General features: G+C 43.0%; 1 protein-coding gene across 3 annotated transcripts in view; it reads left to right on the forward strand.

The window, feature by feature from the left end:
* Window positions 1-766: 766 nt before the first annotated feature.
* GBF1 (golgi brefeldin A resistant guanine nucleotide exchange factor 1) overlaps window positions 767-16700 on the forward strand; it is a 109100-nt gene continuing 93166 nt past the window's right edge. For 2 of the 3 annotated variants that reach the window (XM_075107578.1, XM_075107581.1), the window contains exons 1-3: window positions 767-1025; window positions 6643-6748; window positions 8036-8102. In XM_075107578.1, the coding sequence (XP_074963679.1) occupies window positions 1018-1025; window positions 6643-6748; window positions 8036-8102 (181 nt within the window). In that variant the 5' untranslated portion in view covers window positions 767-1017. The remainder of the gene's footprint in view (window positions 1026-6642; window positions 6749-8035; window positions 8103-16700) is intronic. The other variant, XM_075107580.1, reaches the window with a different exon arrangement.

The following is a 16700-nucleotide window of genomic DNA, read 5'->3' on the forward strand; positions in this document are numbered from 1 at the left end:
GCCTGTCCGCTCAGGGCCTGGTCTGGGGGAGCTGTTCCAGCACAGGGAACAGTAAAGCTGTGACCCACGGAGGCATCCAGGAGGACATAGGCTTCTCAGTGGGCACCACCTCCCAGCCGGCTCCAGAGAAGAGGCTGGAGAGGCTGTAGGAGCAAGTTGGGAAGTATTTGCAAAGCAGGGAAGGGAAGCACATCTGCAGCCACTGCTGCACCTGGCCCACGGGAGGTGCCTGGGCCAAGCACGGCTTTACACAGACACACAGACACAGACACACACACACACACCCCGAGCCGCCAGGCCCGGGGGCGGCCAGGGGCCATAGACCCGACCCGACCCGACCCGGCCCGGCCCGGCCGAGCCCAGCCCAGGGACAGCCCAGAGCCGCAGGCCCGGCCCGGCCCGGCCCGGCCCGGCCCGGCCCGGCCCAGCCCAGCTCAGCTCGGTGGGGGTCGGCCAGGACCCCCCCACGGGCCAGGCACAAGGAGGGCGGCCCGGCCCACAACGCTTTGTGAGGGCAGCCCTTCCCCCGTCTGCCGCTCAACCACCCTTGCTGCGCTCCGTCAGGCGAGGCCGCGCCCCGTCACCGCAGGACTCTTTCGCCATTGGCTAGTGATTCTGCTAGTTCTACCCTCTCTCCTCTCATTGGCTCTCTTCCGCTTGTCACCGGAGGGTCCGCCTCCTCCGGTTTTAGCTCGTGGTCCCATTGGGCAGCTCAGGGAGACGCCCGCCGCGCCGTGCGCGGGTTGGCTCTGCGGGCTGTCCGTCGGCGCAGTAACCAGGCAGCGGGTTGCGGTGCGCCGGTTTCCACGTCAGTGAGAGCGGTGCGGAGCCGGTTTCGCTTGGCCGCGCCCGGGCGGACCCTGCGCTCGGCGGCCTGGCCGGGACCGCCGCTGTCTCCTGCCGCCCCCGGGAGCGGGAGGGAGGGAGGTGGGGCCGCGCCCTCCCGCTCGCCGCGCCGCCCGTCTGACCGATGTGTGAAGCGGCCGCCGCCGCGGGGAGCAGGCGCCGCCATTTTGGATGCGGGGGTCAGTGCCGGTCGGCGAATGCTTGTCGCGATACTGTCGCGACGCGGCGGCGGGCGGGAGGGGAGGTTGGGGTAGGGGGACGGCGCGGGACCGGCGGGGGGCGTGGGCAGAGCTGAGGCAGCCCCGGGGGTGGGCGGGGGGCCGGGGGGTGGTGGTGGCAACGGCCCCGGGGCGATGACGTGACAGCCCTGACGTCATACCCGGGGTTCCCGGCGGGGCGGGGGGGAGGGGGTATGGGCAGGGCTCGGAGGGGGGCCGGGGCCGCCCCGCAGCGCCGGGGGCCGGGCCGGGGGTTCCCGGTGCGCCCCGAAGGGCCCCACACACCGCCCCCCAGGCCGGGCCGGCGGCCTAAGAGCCGGTGGCAGCGGCGGTTTCCCAACACGTAGCCAGGGAGCTTGGCGGGGGAAGGCTCAGGGCCAGCCCAGGGTGTACGTCAGGGGTTCGGCTGGAACCGTGTGCCTTGGGTTCGACAGTAACTGGAGGAAAGAACCCCCCTCCACACTGACATGAGGTTTCATTTTTGCTCTGCAGCTTTGACAGGTCAATGTGAGTTGCCTTCTTTCGATTTCCAGGCGCTATCTTGCTGTTGCAGCTAAACATGGAGACTTGCGACGAAGCTTGTCCCACCTTCCTTTCCAGTGTGCCACCACTGTCACCTTTACTGCTGCTTGTCTTGTAAAGGGCACTGTTAATTGCCCAGAATTCTGGCATCGCTGGGTTGCATCGTTCCTTGCCATACTTACTAATACTTTTCTATTACTTTTGTCCAGGCATTAGGAGGTGGCCTTTGGAGAAACATTCTCAGTCCTCTGAGCTTTTACTGCCTGTGGTGTTTATTGCAGACTAGTCATTACATGAAAAACCCAAGCAAGTTAAACTTCCTGATAGAGATACATGTACCTCCTGTGTGTGTTGTTTAGAAGGAAGAAGAGGAGCTGCTTCATTGTCAGCTGGGCTTCTGGCTAACCTGGCTAGCTGTGAGTTAGGCAGGAATTGTGATTCGTGGACTGAAGGGTGTTGTGTGTTCTGTTTTGGTAGCAGTGTATTTTATCAGGACTCAAGTGGCCAAATCTAGGTCAGAGACTATATAGATTATTCATGCATTATCATAAACAGTGCAAATCTAGGTCAACAGAAGCTTACTCTGAAATACTACCTTTCTTGCATATGTAGTGATTATGTTGTTTTTTATTATGGCTATTTATTGGAGTAGTTTCACCAGGTTTGAGCCAGTTACCGTAGCTGAAGGCTAAAGTTAGTGGTAGGAAAAAGTGACTTGATGGAAGTGTGCCAGACTTTGTCACTTCGGATGCTAACTCTCGCTTGCGTATAGGAGAGCTGCAGACATTTCCCTGTAGGGGAGGGAGTGTTTCCTAAAAGTGTACCTGACACTTCTTGTGGTAATACCCTGGAAAAATTTGGGTTCCAATGCACTGGGATGTTTTGGGGTAGCATGTTCCAAGGTTGAGCAGTGAAGTGTGCAGCGCATGTGTGAGATAACATTTGCGCATGTAAATCTTGTGGGTGTTTTAATATGCAGGTTTCACATCTAATACTGTTTCAGGAGTCTCAGAGTAGTGATAATTACAGTCCACAGAATTTTGCTGAAGGCTTTGAGAGATGTATGAATGTTAGGTTTTGTTCTGTTTTGGCATGCTTAGGCATCTACCTTTTTCCACTCAGTGTCCCTAACCTTGTTAGCAGTGAGGCTGTGGATGCTAACAGCTTCCCTGCTTCTCTTGCTGGTCTGGGCAGCTGTGTTGCCTTGCTTTGGAGCTCTCATTTTCGCTCTGCTGCCTGTTGATGTGCTGTGCAGGAACAAAATCTGAGGACTGTTCTGCAGGTTTAAGCAGATGTATGAACCTATCACGATAAAGAAACAGGAGTTTATGTAGGACTAACTGAAGAGATAAGGAGCTAAAAAGCATTTGAAATTTAATAGGTACCTTTCCTGGTTTTTCTGCATAACTCAAGACCGCAGAACTTAATCCATTTGTTTCTGTACTGAGTCTACTATCTTGTATTTGATTAAAGACTGCTTTCATCAAGAAAGGCAGCCAGTCTTGATTTGAAGGCATCAAGAGGTGTTGGAACCACGGCTTTGCCAGGAAGGCTGTTTCAACTTCTTTAATGATCTTTAGCATTAGTAGTTTTGATAATCTGTGCAGCCAACAGTTATACAATATCCCATGCTTCAGACCATGCCTTTGTAACATTAAGCCTGAATTCATGTTAGCCATTTTTTTTGTATGTTGAAGAAACGTTTTGTGGTTTTGCTTGACTACCACCATGCTCTCATAAAACCAAGTGATTTTTCAGTGCTAGACTGGTAAATCTTGTAACTTTCTCTCTGCAGCTTCACACGATTAATTTCAATCTTAAAATTCCTTCCAATGTAGTATATCTAGTGAGCTCTAAAGTGGGAGCAGTTGTTGCTTGTGCTGAAGATATAGTTGAAGAAATGCTTACTGAAATTTTCTGATAGCTTAAAAGGGGTAAGTTTTGGGAAGTGCAGTGTTTAGAGAAGCTATTTCTGTTGCTTGAAATAAACTTTTAAACTTCTGCAGGGATGGATGGCACTTTTGGTGGGTTTAGCTTAAAAGGTGCATCTTTGAAAATAGTTGTCAGGCTTTTTCCCCCCACCTTGTAATTATTTTCTGTTTCCTTCTCCAGCACACAGTTGCAAAGGTCCTTTTGCAATGAAGGTAGTTGGTTACAGTTTACTTTGGAACGTGTGTTGTGCTGTTGCTGGGTTAACTGCAAGCTTAAATGTAAAGCAGGATTTTCGCTCGTCTTCACCTAGTGTTTGTGGTGAAGTGGGCCATATGTTTGATGTTCAGAGATCTGAGAGTGCGTTTGTGTCTCCTGCAGGATAGGTTATGTCAATTGCATTGGACCATTAAGTTTTTTGGCGTACATAAAGTGAATTCTTGTACTTTTGAATAAAGCTACATTTAATGGAATCTGCAGTGAGGAAAGGAGTGTTTTCTCACCGTGTTTGCTCAGATAGTTAGCAATGAAAGGATATAACTGGAAAAAAACCCAACCCCTTAAGTTGTGCAGGATTTTAATGTCAGAAGAGCCCTGCCAAGCAACACGGATTTTTTTGCATCCTTGCTTGAAAGGATCAGCACGTTCAGTTTCCCAGTAGGTTAAAAGGAAAAGGTGTGTGTTGGAGGTTTGTGGCTGCCTTCTTCAAGTTTTGCTGGTTGGAGATAGGACTGGATTTGGAATGCCTGAGCACTGGACTGAGTTTAATACACTTTTCTGTCTTAGCTTAAAAGTAGAGAAGAAGAAATAGGAGTCCTACAAGCAGATTCGGTAGTATGCAGAACAGCATTTAAGTTTGACATCACTTTATAAATATTGGCAGAACTACTGAGTACCTGTGCATGTGCAAGGCACATGATACATGTGTCTGGTATTTCTTTATGTGCTTTTCCAAATCAGGTTGGGGGAGCCTTTGTTTCTGCATCAATTTGCTAAATGCCTGTAATGGCACAGCAAAGTTTTCATGCTCAATATTTTTTTGTGACAGTGAAGACAGGAAAAACTTGAGTTTTGACAAATTTGAATGTATAAAGTATTTCCCCCAAAAGTACTTCTGTGGACCAGAGTTTTGATCCCTGAAAGTGCTTATGTAGAAATATGGAAAATATTGGAATTACTGAAAGAAGTAAATAAGTGAGGAATTCTACATGGAGGAGGAAATCTCCCATTTAGTAAAACAAAGACAATATACTGAAGTAGAAAAAAATGCGGTCAAGGGTATTTTTATGCAATATTTTAATGCAGTCATACAAATAATATATGGAATAAGTTACTACTGAGGACAGGAGCGTTTCTCAAACATTAGACACATGAGAAGGAAGAATATCTGTGGTTCTGTTATACAGCTGTGGAGGGAGGATAGAAACCTTTGTTCTCTAGGGCACAAGTGAACTAGTTGGCAGAACTCTGTTTATTTTTCTGAACCATCTAGTAGTGAATGAGATAAACCTGATCTTGTCTGTCATGGCAGTTCCTGTATTATAGAATACTTTTGTCTTTGCCCTTAACCTATTGTGGAACACTTAGGAATACCGTTATGTATAATTAATATAATGAAGTAAGAAAGAGTTTGCCATAAGATTATTTATCCTATCGCAAACATATAAAAAACCAAAATGGTAAATCTGATGCTCTCCCTTGATAAGGTATCTTTTTATAATATTCTGCTTTCTTTCCTTTATTTACAGAGTCCTGAAGCAAATTAGTCTCTTTCACTCAGAGGATAATTGTATATTTGAATTGTTGTTGATAATTCAAACATGTTAATTAATGTGAAGCCTGACAGATCTAGGATGTATGTTATGAAATTTCTGTGGTGGTGTTTGAGGTCTGGAATAATACACCAAAACTATTGCCTTCCAGCGTTGCTTTTGCTACATAGGCAAAAATCCTTCTCATACTCTCTGTTTTATTACCCCCTGCTCCCACCCCCTCCCCAGCTGAGTTCCTTAAATGAGCCTGTCTGATTTGAAGTATTATGATCAATGTTTCGTCTGTTTTCAGTCTTTTGCTTCCCTGTGGACGGCCTGTTGTGATTTCAAGCTGGATTCCCCATTTTCCTTTCATATCTTCTGAAAAAGTCTCATTACTTGGCTACCATTTCACTAAATCCTTATCATTTGCAGACACGCTATCATCTGACTCTGTGGCCTCTTTGTAAGTCCTGTTTATTCTTTATAAACAGTTGTGTCTGTTCATTCCCCTCCATTCTTATTTCTTTATGCTTGACTGTATCTGGGCTACAGCTAGTATAGCGAGAACAATCCTAGAGTAATCCACTCTTTGTTTCTTTTTCTCAGACCATTACAAATATTTCTTGCATGTAAAATTTTCTCCCCTCTTCTGGCTCTCTCTCTGGGTACATCAGTTCAAGTTTTTCCCTGTAAGACCTCAGGCTACATGAAAGTAAATGTCTTCCTTTAGCTTTCTCGCTTTTTTCCTCTCTGTAACATCCAGTTTTGTCTCTAGTTTTGCTCATTTCTTTGTGGGGTCTTACCCGTTAACTTTTTTACTTTCCCACTTTCTTGAAAGCTTTTTTTCATGAAGCTAGTGTGAAATTGACATCTGTTTAAAATTTGACAAAATAAAGTAATTTATAAGTCCCAAAGAGTTTTGTTCTGGCCAGCTTATTCAAGCCACTGATGCTTATTTAAGAGAGTACAGGATTGGCTTTGTGTTCTATGTAGAGCTGTGGGACTTTGCATAAGTGCTGGAGATGCTTGCGTTATTGCATTTCATGGATGTCTGTCCTGGTACCCTAACACTTTATCTTTCTGTGAACTTACATAGACTGGAAAAAACCAAGGAATGTGCCTTGGCAAAGTTGTCTCTTGCTTCACAGATGCCCTGCTATAACTGTCTGCTCTCATGGTCTTGAAAGTGCACTCTTTGGAAAAGCGTCTTCTTTTTGACAAAATAACTGTTTACAAGCACAAAACAAAGATCTGGAAGAGTTTCTTGCATCTCTGCAGGCCTCCTGCTTGACTAGGGCCAACTTGGTGTTTCATCTGAGGAAGAGAATGATTCTGAGGAGCTGGAGATTAATTTGAATCACCTTTATTTTCAGGATTGTCAGGATGGTGGATAAGAACATATACATTGTACAAGGTGAAATCAATGCGGTGGTGGGAGCCATAAAGCGTAATGCCCGATGGAGCACGCACACGCATCTGGTAAGTTACCTTGAATTGTTACTACCTACTCACACTACGGCAGAAACCACCTGGTTTTAGAAGAGTACCTGTGTTTTTTTAGCGCTCGTTATAGCACCTGTGTAAGTAAAGTTGGAATAACTTTCTATGTTGTTTCATGCTGGGCAGTCTTGGCTTCTTGTGTGCCAGCGACTGTAAGAGGTACAAAGCTGGAAATCTACCTATATACCCTGTAAAGAAACAAAAAACCCCCCGTTGTATCCCACATGGGAATCATCTCATTTAGACTTTTATTGCCTGGTATGTCAGGGATTTTGAATATTTGTTGTTACTTTATTTAGCACAATGTCTTTATATATCTTTTGTGCCCTCTTAGAGAAGACAGTCTTCATGAAAGCCATGAAATAAAAATTGAGGAAGTAATTATATATAGGGTATTTTTTATTTTTTCACATGGCATTTTTCAGCTCTGTTTTTGACTGCTAGCTATATTCCTGACTGAAACCTGTGAATAGTTTCAAACCTGTTTTGTTAAAAGTCATTAATACAACATTTCCAAGTCTAATGATGCATTGATCAGTCTATGGCTTCCACAGTGTAAATGTGTGCATGTGGCGTCCTGTATCTGTGGTGCCCTTCAGGATGTCACATGAAGAGCAGATGGCTGTCATCCAGCACGAGTGGTTTCAGTTTGTCAAAGGGCAGGGCCCTTTTTCTTTCTAACAGGCATCTCTTCATTAGAGTTTGCTGCCACCCAGTAGGAGGTGTGGCTGCGGATGTACACAGCTTGGAGAAACTGCTGCTCCTCCTTATTTTAATATTGTAAAGATGGACTAAGGCTAAACAATGCGTTTATTCATGTAAATTTTGCACTGTGATTCTTTCTTCCAGTTATTTTAATGGCACCAAATGTCATTGTATTTCTGTTCCCATTACAATCTGCATAGATTAACATTATAGCAAATCCAGATGAGCCATTTCAATACAGTATGAGGTAGATTTGCTCTGAAATTTATTAAACAGCGGAAGGCTAGTCAGAAATACTCCTAAGGACAGTAAAACCAAACCAGAATGCTCAATCTTGAACCTATGCTTTGACATTTGAGGTGTATGACACTGGGGAGCACTAACAGGAAAACAAAAATGCTTCTCTTGATTTTGATGGAGTAAGCGTGCTGACAGTGATAAATTCAACTCGCAGTACTTCTGTGACTATGAGGGAGAAGTCTTTACAGACCCATTATTAAGATTTGTCTTCAGGAATATGTTTGTCTCATTAATGACTTCCTTCCTGTATATGACCTGTAGGATGAAGAAAGGGATCCCCTGCTGCATAGCTTTAGCCTCTTAAAAGAAGTACTGAATAATATAACAGGTAAGCTTATACAGAAACCAGCAGGTATGTGTACCTGCTAGGGTATGTGCAAAGAAATGTACAGGTGTACTTGTTTCTTATTTACTATCCAGGGGTCATATACTGGATAACAAGAAAAGAGCAAATATGTCTATACTTTTAGACAAATAATATGAATGTAAACTAGCACACAGATACCCCTGTTACCACTATCTGGAGAGATATATTTGTGTGTGTATATATGTTCAGACATCTTTTTATATATAAATATGCGTGCTGCTTCAGTATACTGAAGCTTGTAGTAATATATGAAATCTGGTGTATTATTATGCATAGTCTTTCTGTGCTTTGTTTATGCTTTTTGATCTGTGAATGATGGGAAAAATCTGCTTAGAAAGTAGCTTCCCATTATCCCTTTTCTCCTCACATTCTTTGGCTTGTTGGTTTCCGTCATCTGTTATCAGTAATAAGTGAAGCACAGACTTTACTTTTCATTTGGGTGTCTTTAATCTTGAAGTGAAAGGCTTGCTTTGTGACCAGTTGCACCAAAAGGGACTGGAAATCTATATTGATTGCAGAAGTAGAACACAAGGCTGTGATGTGTATTCTGACCAGGTTTTTTTTCCCAACCAGTCTTTCTCCCTTTTCCTCCCCCATATTTTCTCTTTTTGTAGTTTCAGCAGTGACTGTTTAAGTGTAACCTAAATATATGTTGAGAGTCTGGAGGTGAGGTTAATCCTGAGCTGCATGTGCATTCTGCTGGTTCTTCCAAGGGTTTGTCTTACTGATTGTAATATTTGAAATTAAGTTTTATTTCTGGTCCTTTTATTACAGCAAGTGTTTGGAACTGCGCTCAACCTAAGTTTGAGGTGGACTTCTTGCATTTCTAATTTCAAAGCATGCCCATTCTTGTGTCAGCACTGAGCCTGGAATCCCATAAAAAGTATGCTTCCTAGAAGTACAGTAGTACCACTTCCAAGTGCTGAGGACAGGTGCCAGTTCTAAGCCCTTATTCCTTCCTCTTTTATTGCTGCCTGTAAGTGTAATGCTTTAGTTTTCTTTGCCAGGTGAACTTCCCTTGGCTGTGACCAGGACTGTCCTGTGAGGTTGTGACATCTTAGGGAACTCTGGCACAGCTTGCATTGCTGGATAGTATCTTTGTTCTGGATGTTATGCTTGTACCCAGACTACATGACAGTCTGGATTTGTGGATTGTTGTAAGCTAACTCATATCTGTAGAACATGCATTCAGTCACCAATAGTGTTTTGGAAGGAAATTTTCCTTCTCACCTCTCTATGAGCTAAAATTTTCTTTAAGATTTCTGAAGTTCTTTGCCATTATTGCAAATATCTCTTCTCATCAACAAGAGCAGGGAATATCAGGATGCTCAAATAAATGCAGTATGGGTAAATGTCAGGGACTGGCCATTTATCTGGACTAGCTAGATACAATGTGCTGTTGACTTGTTGGGGAAAAAATGGAAGCCCACTATCTGCTTGTGTTACAGAAAGCGAAGTTTAATGTACTGAGAGATTCAGAGACTCCCTGTGAGTATTAGTCATCATGTGAGTGTGGTTCATGCTGAGATAATATGGTGATGATAGCATGTTCGTTTGACTACATGGGGTACTTTAAAACAGGTCATTTCAGCTTCAGTGACTGCTGTTTACTGATTAGTGTCTTGAGGTAGGACATCATTGCTGTGTTCCATTTTCTTCAGTTTTAGACATGGACTGGCTTCCAAGCAGTACTTTGAATGATAGTGTCCTGCCTCATCTTCCAGGCAATGAAAAGTCCAAGCTTAGGGGTTTTTGTGTTTTTTGTTTTTTTTTTTTTTTTTGTTGGGTTTTTTTCCCCTAGACCTTCCTTTCATGTCTCTTTCATTAGCTTATGGAAACGCATTGCTTTTATATTTAAATTTATTCAAGCTGTAATCTTTGACATTTGAGTTAGCTTTTAGTACAATTTTGCATTTATAGTAATATATATTATGTATTTTCTCAATCCCCCAAGAACCCATTTTAATCTGTTCCGGATGCAAATTTCAGGCTGCCGTGTCCCATCTCCCCTCTTGCTCTCGCCCTCCCTTCCCCTCCCCCATGGAGCATGTTTGATCAGGTGTGGCAGGAATATCCACTGTCAAGCTGCGCCCTTTATATTAGTCAATATTATCCTTCCTTCCCTCCCACTCCCTTCATTCTCCTCTGGGCTTTACCAGTTGATTTATAATTTTGGAATTCTCATCGGAGTCTGTAATACAGTTTGTTCATTATTTAACCAAAACCTGTTTAATGAGCAAAGAGAGGCAATGTAAATGTTAAGCATGTTGCAGTGGAGTACCTTTTGTTCTCCTCTGAGCTAGTGGGTGTTAACTCTGTCATGGCTGTGACGCTGAAATACCCTGGTCAAGGGTGTAAAGATGCACCGTATACCTCCAGCAGCTAAAGATTCCCATTTCAAAGTATTGCTCCTCAAGAGTAACTAATTACATAATGCGTTTTGTTTGATTACCAAAATAGTAGAAGCTTGCCTGCAACTAAGTAGTGGTATTCCATCCCATTGTAATGTTTAACTGGGCTCTTGAAGGCAGCATCTAGAGAAGATGCTGTTGCTCCGCACAAACAGTCCCATGATTACAGTAAGAGTAACCCGACTTCGGCAGTTCAGCATACCTAGCGAAGGGCCTTGGACCTGAATTATGTGGAATGATGTTGCTCTTTAAATTCTGACAGAGAAACTTACTTTCTGTGGCAATTTTATGTAGACTTATAAAAAGAGTTTAATAATTGGAGAATGAACAGCATGTCTGCTCTGATCCACTGCGTTTGGTTTATTGTGTGCTGTTTTTACACTTTTATGGGCTGCATATACTTTAATTATTATTGATAGTAGTTGCCTGAAAAACAGAAAGGAAAAACAGAGGTTCTGTCATCGTGGGTGATACATAAGTTACTTCAAGATAAATTTAATAGCTGAATGCTTGATGTGCTAAGATAAGCACCATAAGCCTAAGTTTGATGTGGTGTCTCGTACTTCCAAGGCTTAGAAAAAGCAAAAGTTGGTGCCCTGAGTTACGAACGTATGGAAGCAGTGACTATCAAGCTTTGTCCATGCGCACAAAATTGAAATACAGCTACATCTTCAAAGGTTATTTTAAAACTGATGGAAACCTTAGTATTGATACAAGTTTGGACCTAGGGTCACTGTCACCACAACTTGCATTTGACTGCTTTTTAAAGTAAGCTGAGAATCTAGAAAGTGCGTCTGTTCATTTCACCAGTTTTGCTATGGATTTAGGTCAACAAAAGGAAGCTTCTTTTTGACATCCAGTGATAACTGAGCATCTTCTCTTTCATGAGCATTTCCAACTTAGGATGCTCTTGAGCTCACTAGGGAGAGGTTTTATAACCACAAATGGCTGGAAATCTGAATCAACTCTAAGCCTGCTTTTCCGTGATCTGATGAGGATTGAGTTTCCTTAAATCTTGCTGTGGCTGTTGAAGTCTTCAGACTGTTCCAGTATGATGCAGAGGTAAGAGCAGGTGCTCCTGTAGTCATTCTCACTGCAGAATTTGTGCTTTGCTCTGACTGGGGGGATGAGTCAGTAACCATTTTTTGTGACTGAAGTACTGCTTACTGGTGTGTAGGATGGCTTTAGGACACAAAATGACTGAATGCAACTGCCTTGTACAAGTCAGCACTGCAGTGGGAGAAGCAGGTGTTTGTGGAAAGTGTGTGCATCGAGAGTCTATTTAAATAAGGTTTAAACTAGGTAAACACACCTGTGAAGAGGTGCTTGTGTATATTGTAGGTCCATGAGTGCCAGACTGGAAGGTTTGAGTCCTTTTATCCTCTGATGGTTCAGAGTTAGTGCATTTAAACAGAAGCTGCAAAGTAAGCTGTTAGAAGCACTCTGATTTCATGCACATTCATGACATTTTAAATGAATGCTTGTACAGTGGGTTCAGAAGAATCTTTTCATGGCTTATTTCAGACAAGAAGCTGCTGCAAATCTCCATCTTTAGAGGGTTGGCTGGGGCATTAAGAGCTGGCTAAAGGTCAAATGACTGTAACCATAAGAGAACCTTTGCCCAGTGTACTGACTTAATATACTTGTTACTGTAGCCATCAGTTTTCTGGTATGTAGATTTGATTGCACACTCATTTTCTCATGTCTGAGCTCTGGAAACTCAGTTTTTAGGGAAAACCTGAAATTCATATAAACACTAGAGGAATTTGATCCTGATTTGGGATTAATGTCTGAACTTTTCCTGAGAGATCCAGTTTTAAGAAGTGGTAAATCAGTAGTAAATATCAATGTGCGGCCTGTTCTCAGTGCTATTGCAGTGCTAAAGAATAGAATCTGAGAGGCTCGTTGTGGTCTATTGAGTTAAGAAATCAGAAAAAATGTGTTGTTTTTTTTTTTTAAAGTGTAGGAATTAGATTGTATGGATGTGTGATATGTATAGTGCTGCAGTGCTTGTTACTTTATACTTCACAGATAAGAGCAATGCCGTATTTTATTTATTATTTATGCCTTGAGTTTCTGCAGGAAGTGCTTGGACTTATTAGCAAATAATGAATACTGATGAACTGTAAGCTGTGATACTTCTCCCTTTGTGTGCATTGAAGGATTGCAGTGGTACCTAGAGCAGACATTTTAAAAAACAAACAAAACCCAAAACAACAACAAAAAACCAAACAGCCGCCTAAGCTTTCTTCTGTTGCATATCAGCTTCATATAAAAGATCTAGAAGACCCACTGGTCTCCTAGATTATATCTGTTCCTGCGATAACTTCAATTTTTTTTGTTTGCTTGGTTATTTTTAGGTTTTATTGTAGATAACATGTCCATACATGTTAACTTGTTTTTCTTTTGATCACTAAGCAACTCAGGCTGACATTTAGCTTTTGTTGCATTCTGTATGAAATTTTTAAGAGTGGAAAGGATGTAAGAAAGGTTAGGAAATTGATAAAGTAAGGTTTCTTCCATAACTCTAACTCAGCCTCACTCTAATTAGTAGATGGCAGTACAATTTTAGTCCATATCAAACACTCTGACACAGTGTACAAAGTGGTAATTAATTTCTCTTAATATTTTCTGTCACTTTTTTACTAAAATAAAAAAGATTAAGTGACAACCTTAATTTGATGCTTTGCTTGCAGGCTGAATCCAGACTTGATTTTTGCAAATTGTTTTCAGACGATGCAGTAAAAGTTGTCATCTTAAAAGCGAGTTCCTAGCCTTCATGAATGCAGGTCTCCTTCCAAGTGCACAGAGAATGTAAACCAATGCAGTGTTTCTGCTTGAAGCTGCAGGTAGTTCCAGATACTGTTTGAGATAGACTAACCTTCTTTTTAATCCTATTGTAGCATCAAGCAGATCAGACGACTGTCTTATGGCTGGTGTCTTTGAATTTCCCTCAGATAATAGGTTTCTATTGATATTTTTGGCGTAGATTTTCTTGGTGTTACTGGAGAAATAGTAAACAAGACTTTTCCCAGGTGATTGCTAATTTTGTGCTTTATGTTCTAAGCAATTTTCCTGGAGTGACACTAATGTGCCCTAAGACTGATAGCTGCACTGGGAGACCTGGGATGTGAACTTCTCAAGCCCAAAACTAACACCAGAATTGTAATAATTTCACTTAAGATTTGGTTTATTTTCTGTATAAAGGAAGGAAGAGGAGGAATGTACTTGATGAAGAATAACTGTTAGTATTTGTCAAGCTTATAGATGCATCAGTACAAGCACCAAAACCTTTCTGAGGCTTTTCAGTTGTGTGCGGGATAGCGTTTATGCAGGGTGCATGTGTCGGGTGTGGATGGGGTCAGTGTGAACTCTAATTGATTCTGTTGAATTGTTCACTGAGTCCTGCAGTATAGTGGACTGAATGAAACTGGGACCCCTGAGAGGGGGAAGCTTGTACTTGAAAGACTGTGTAACTAAGACTGAAAAGGCGCAAAGGGCTAAACTGCGGTCGTGTAGCATCCTTAATTTGATAACTTTTTAGCTCTTGTGTTCATCTTCTGTTTTGTGTTTTTGAGTAGTAAGAAACTTAGTTAATAAATTCAAAAGAAGTGGAGTGACTCTGGGAATATCTGGAGCAAAAAACCCAACCAACCCGGTCAGATGGTCTTCACACAAGGTATTTCTGCATTTCTCTTAAAGTCAGGACATCTGAACTGTCCCTTCTGCAGTCCAGCACTACCACCCTTGCGATACCACCTAAGCATCCTTTCAATACAGCTCTTTGGGAATAACTTAAGAGTAGAGCTTGGAGCTTAACAGTCTTCCATCTGTGCATGGCTAATGGCTGGCAGGTACAGGCAGGAGGTGGTGCTGTTGGAAGGAATTGTTTCCTGACCCCTAATCCTTAAGGACCCAAGGATTTAGATGGACAAGCGCTCCTGGCTGTTGCTTGGCAGAGTTCCCACAGTGGGCTTGTTCTGTAACACCAGCCTTCTGTTACCACTGCAGGGCTGGGCTCTGAAGAGCTGCCACATGTGCACGGTGTGCAACTGACTCTCTCTTGTTCCACGCTTGTTGAGCAATTACTTTCCCACTTGTTGGGCACTCCATTATTTCCTTCAGTTACTGCTTCTGTGTGAAGTGGAGCCATAAAGGAAATGGCCTAATGTACATACATTAGAGGCAATAAATTGCAGTTTGATTTGGTAGAAAGGCAGTACCAGGTGCTCTGTTGAAGTTAAGGTTCCTCTTAAGTCATCCATGGAGATTTTATTCCAGGTTTTTTGATGATGATGTCTTTGTTTTGGTCAAGACTAGTTAAAAGGAATTGCGGCCAATTAAGGGATGTTAAGACTATTTTCATAAAACCCCTCTGGAAGTAGGAGCGTACATGAAATTGCTGAATTCCAGTAGAATCACAGAATGGTGGGGGTTGGAAGGGACCTCTGGAGCTCATCCCGTCCCACCCCCTGCTTGAGCAGGCACACCCAGAGCAGGGGCACAGGACCGCATCCAGGCGGGGTGTGAATGTCTCCAGGGAAGGGACCCCACAGCCTCTCTGGGCAGCCTGTGCCCCTGCTCTGGTACCCGCACAGGGAAGGGGTTTGTCCTCATATTGAGCTGGAACTTCCCATGTTCCAACTTGTGCCTGTTGCCCCTTGGCCTGTCATTGCACACTATTGAAAAGAGCCTTGTCCCATCATCCTGACACCCACCCTTGAGATATTTATAGGTATTTATGAAATCCCCCCTCAGCCTTCTCTTCTCCAGGCTGAACAAACCCAGGTCTTTCAGCCTTTCCTCATAAGGGATGTGCTCCAGTCCCCTGATCACCTTCATAGCTCTCTGCTGGACTCTCTCCAGTCGTTCCGTGTCTTTCTTGAACTGGGGAGTCCAGAACTGGATGCAGCACTCCAGATGTGGCCTCACTAGGGCAGAGTAGAGGGGGAGGAGAACCTCCCTCGCCCTGCTGGCCACACTCCTTTTAATGCATCCCAGGACACCGTTGGCCTTCTTGGCCACAAGTTTATTTGATATATAACTTTCCTGTTCTGTCACCTTTCCTTCTTTTAACTGTCTTCTCACTAAACTGCTGCCATCTAACCTGTTAAATGCAATGACTCGAAGGCGATTTACTTCAAAGAAGCAATGACTTGTGTCAGAAAGTGCAGGTGCATATTTATATAGTTGCATAATATATAACAGGGCTGCCAGGAAGCATTGGTTGTACATGCACAATAAGCATACTGAAGCATTCCTCGCCTCAAAGAGTTGGTGGCTTAAGAGGTAGAAGCAGAGAGAAGCCATTAAGTATATGAAGTTGTTAAACACTTGAGGGTTTTTCTTGATGACTAACTCCATTTGTCCTTTAGACACGCCATCATTGGCAGATCCCCAACATGGTTTATAGCAAGATGTGTGTTTGAAGGAGAGGTTTGAAAGAAGATTCAATTGGGTAAAATATCCTTTTGGTTTTTTTCAGGAATAGTGCAGGGGTGTGTGATAAAGTGCTTCTCAATTATTAGTGTGGAAGAAAAATGCCAGCAAGAAGAGAGGTAGAAAGGGATTTCAAAGTGCAAAAGTAGCAGAATAATGGTGACCATTGTTATTAAATAAGCAGGTTGATTGGGTAGGGGATGTGCAGTTGGTGGCTTGCCTGTTTGAGGTGAACTTGCAAGAGCTTTTTCTTCGTAAGGTAACTGTAGCTAGCTTGTCTGCTATCTGAGTGTTGTGGAATAGATTATTGCTGAAGGTTGGGTTTTGTTTTGGTTTTTCTTTTTTTTGCAATGAGGGAAAAAATATTCTTCCAGCATGTTATGGACCCCTCATTGTAAGATCTTAAAAAGTTTCAGATGGATAGTCAAGAACTTGCTATTGCAATTTGCCTTTAGAAAATTATACAAGATAGCAAATTTGTCCGGGAAAGAACTGTAAAACTTACAGCTGCAGGCAGTCCTATGGAAACTCCTATCGTCTTTTAGATGACGTAATTTTAACTTGCGTTACAGCACCTCTAAAAGCTGCAAGGAAAAGAAAGTTTGGTATATACTGCCTGTAATACAGTGGCTTAAAGGTAAGGTCTGTGGTGTTGTGATATGATGGGTTCTGAGGTGAAAGAGATGGAAATGTCCCATCATGGGTGAGT

The sequence above is a fragment of the Phalacrocorax aristotelis genome, chromosome 12 (assembly GCF_949628215.1).
Source record: "Phalacrocorax aristotelis chromosome 12, bGulAri2.1, whole genome shotgun sequence".
NCBI classification, from domain to species: Eukaryota; Metazoa; Chordata; class Aves; order Suliformes; family Phalacrocoracidae; genus Phalacrocorax; species Phalacrocorax aristotelis.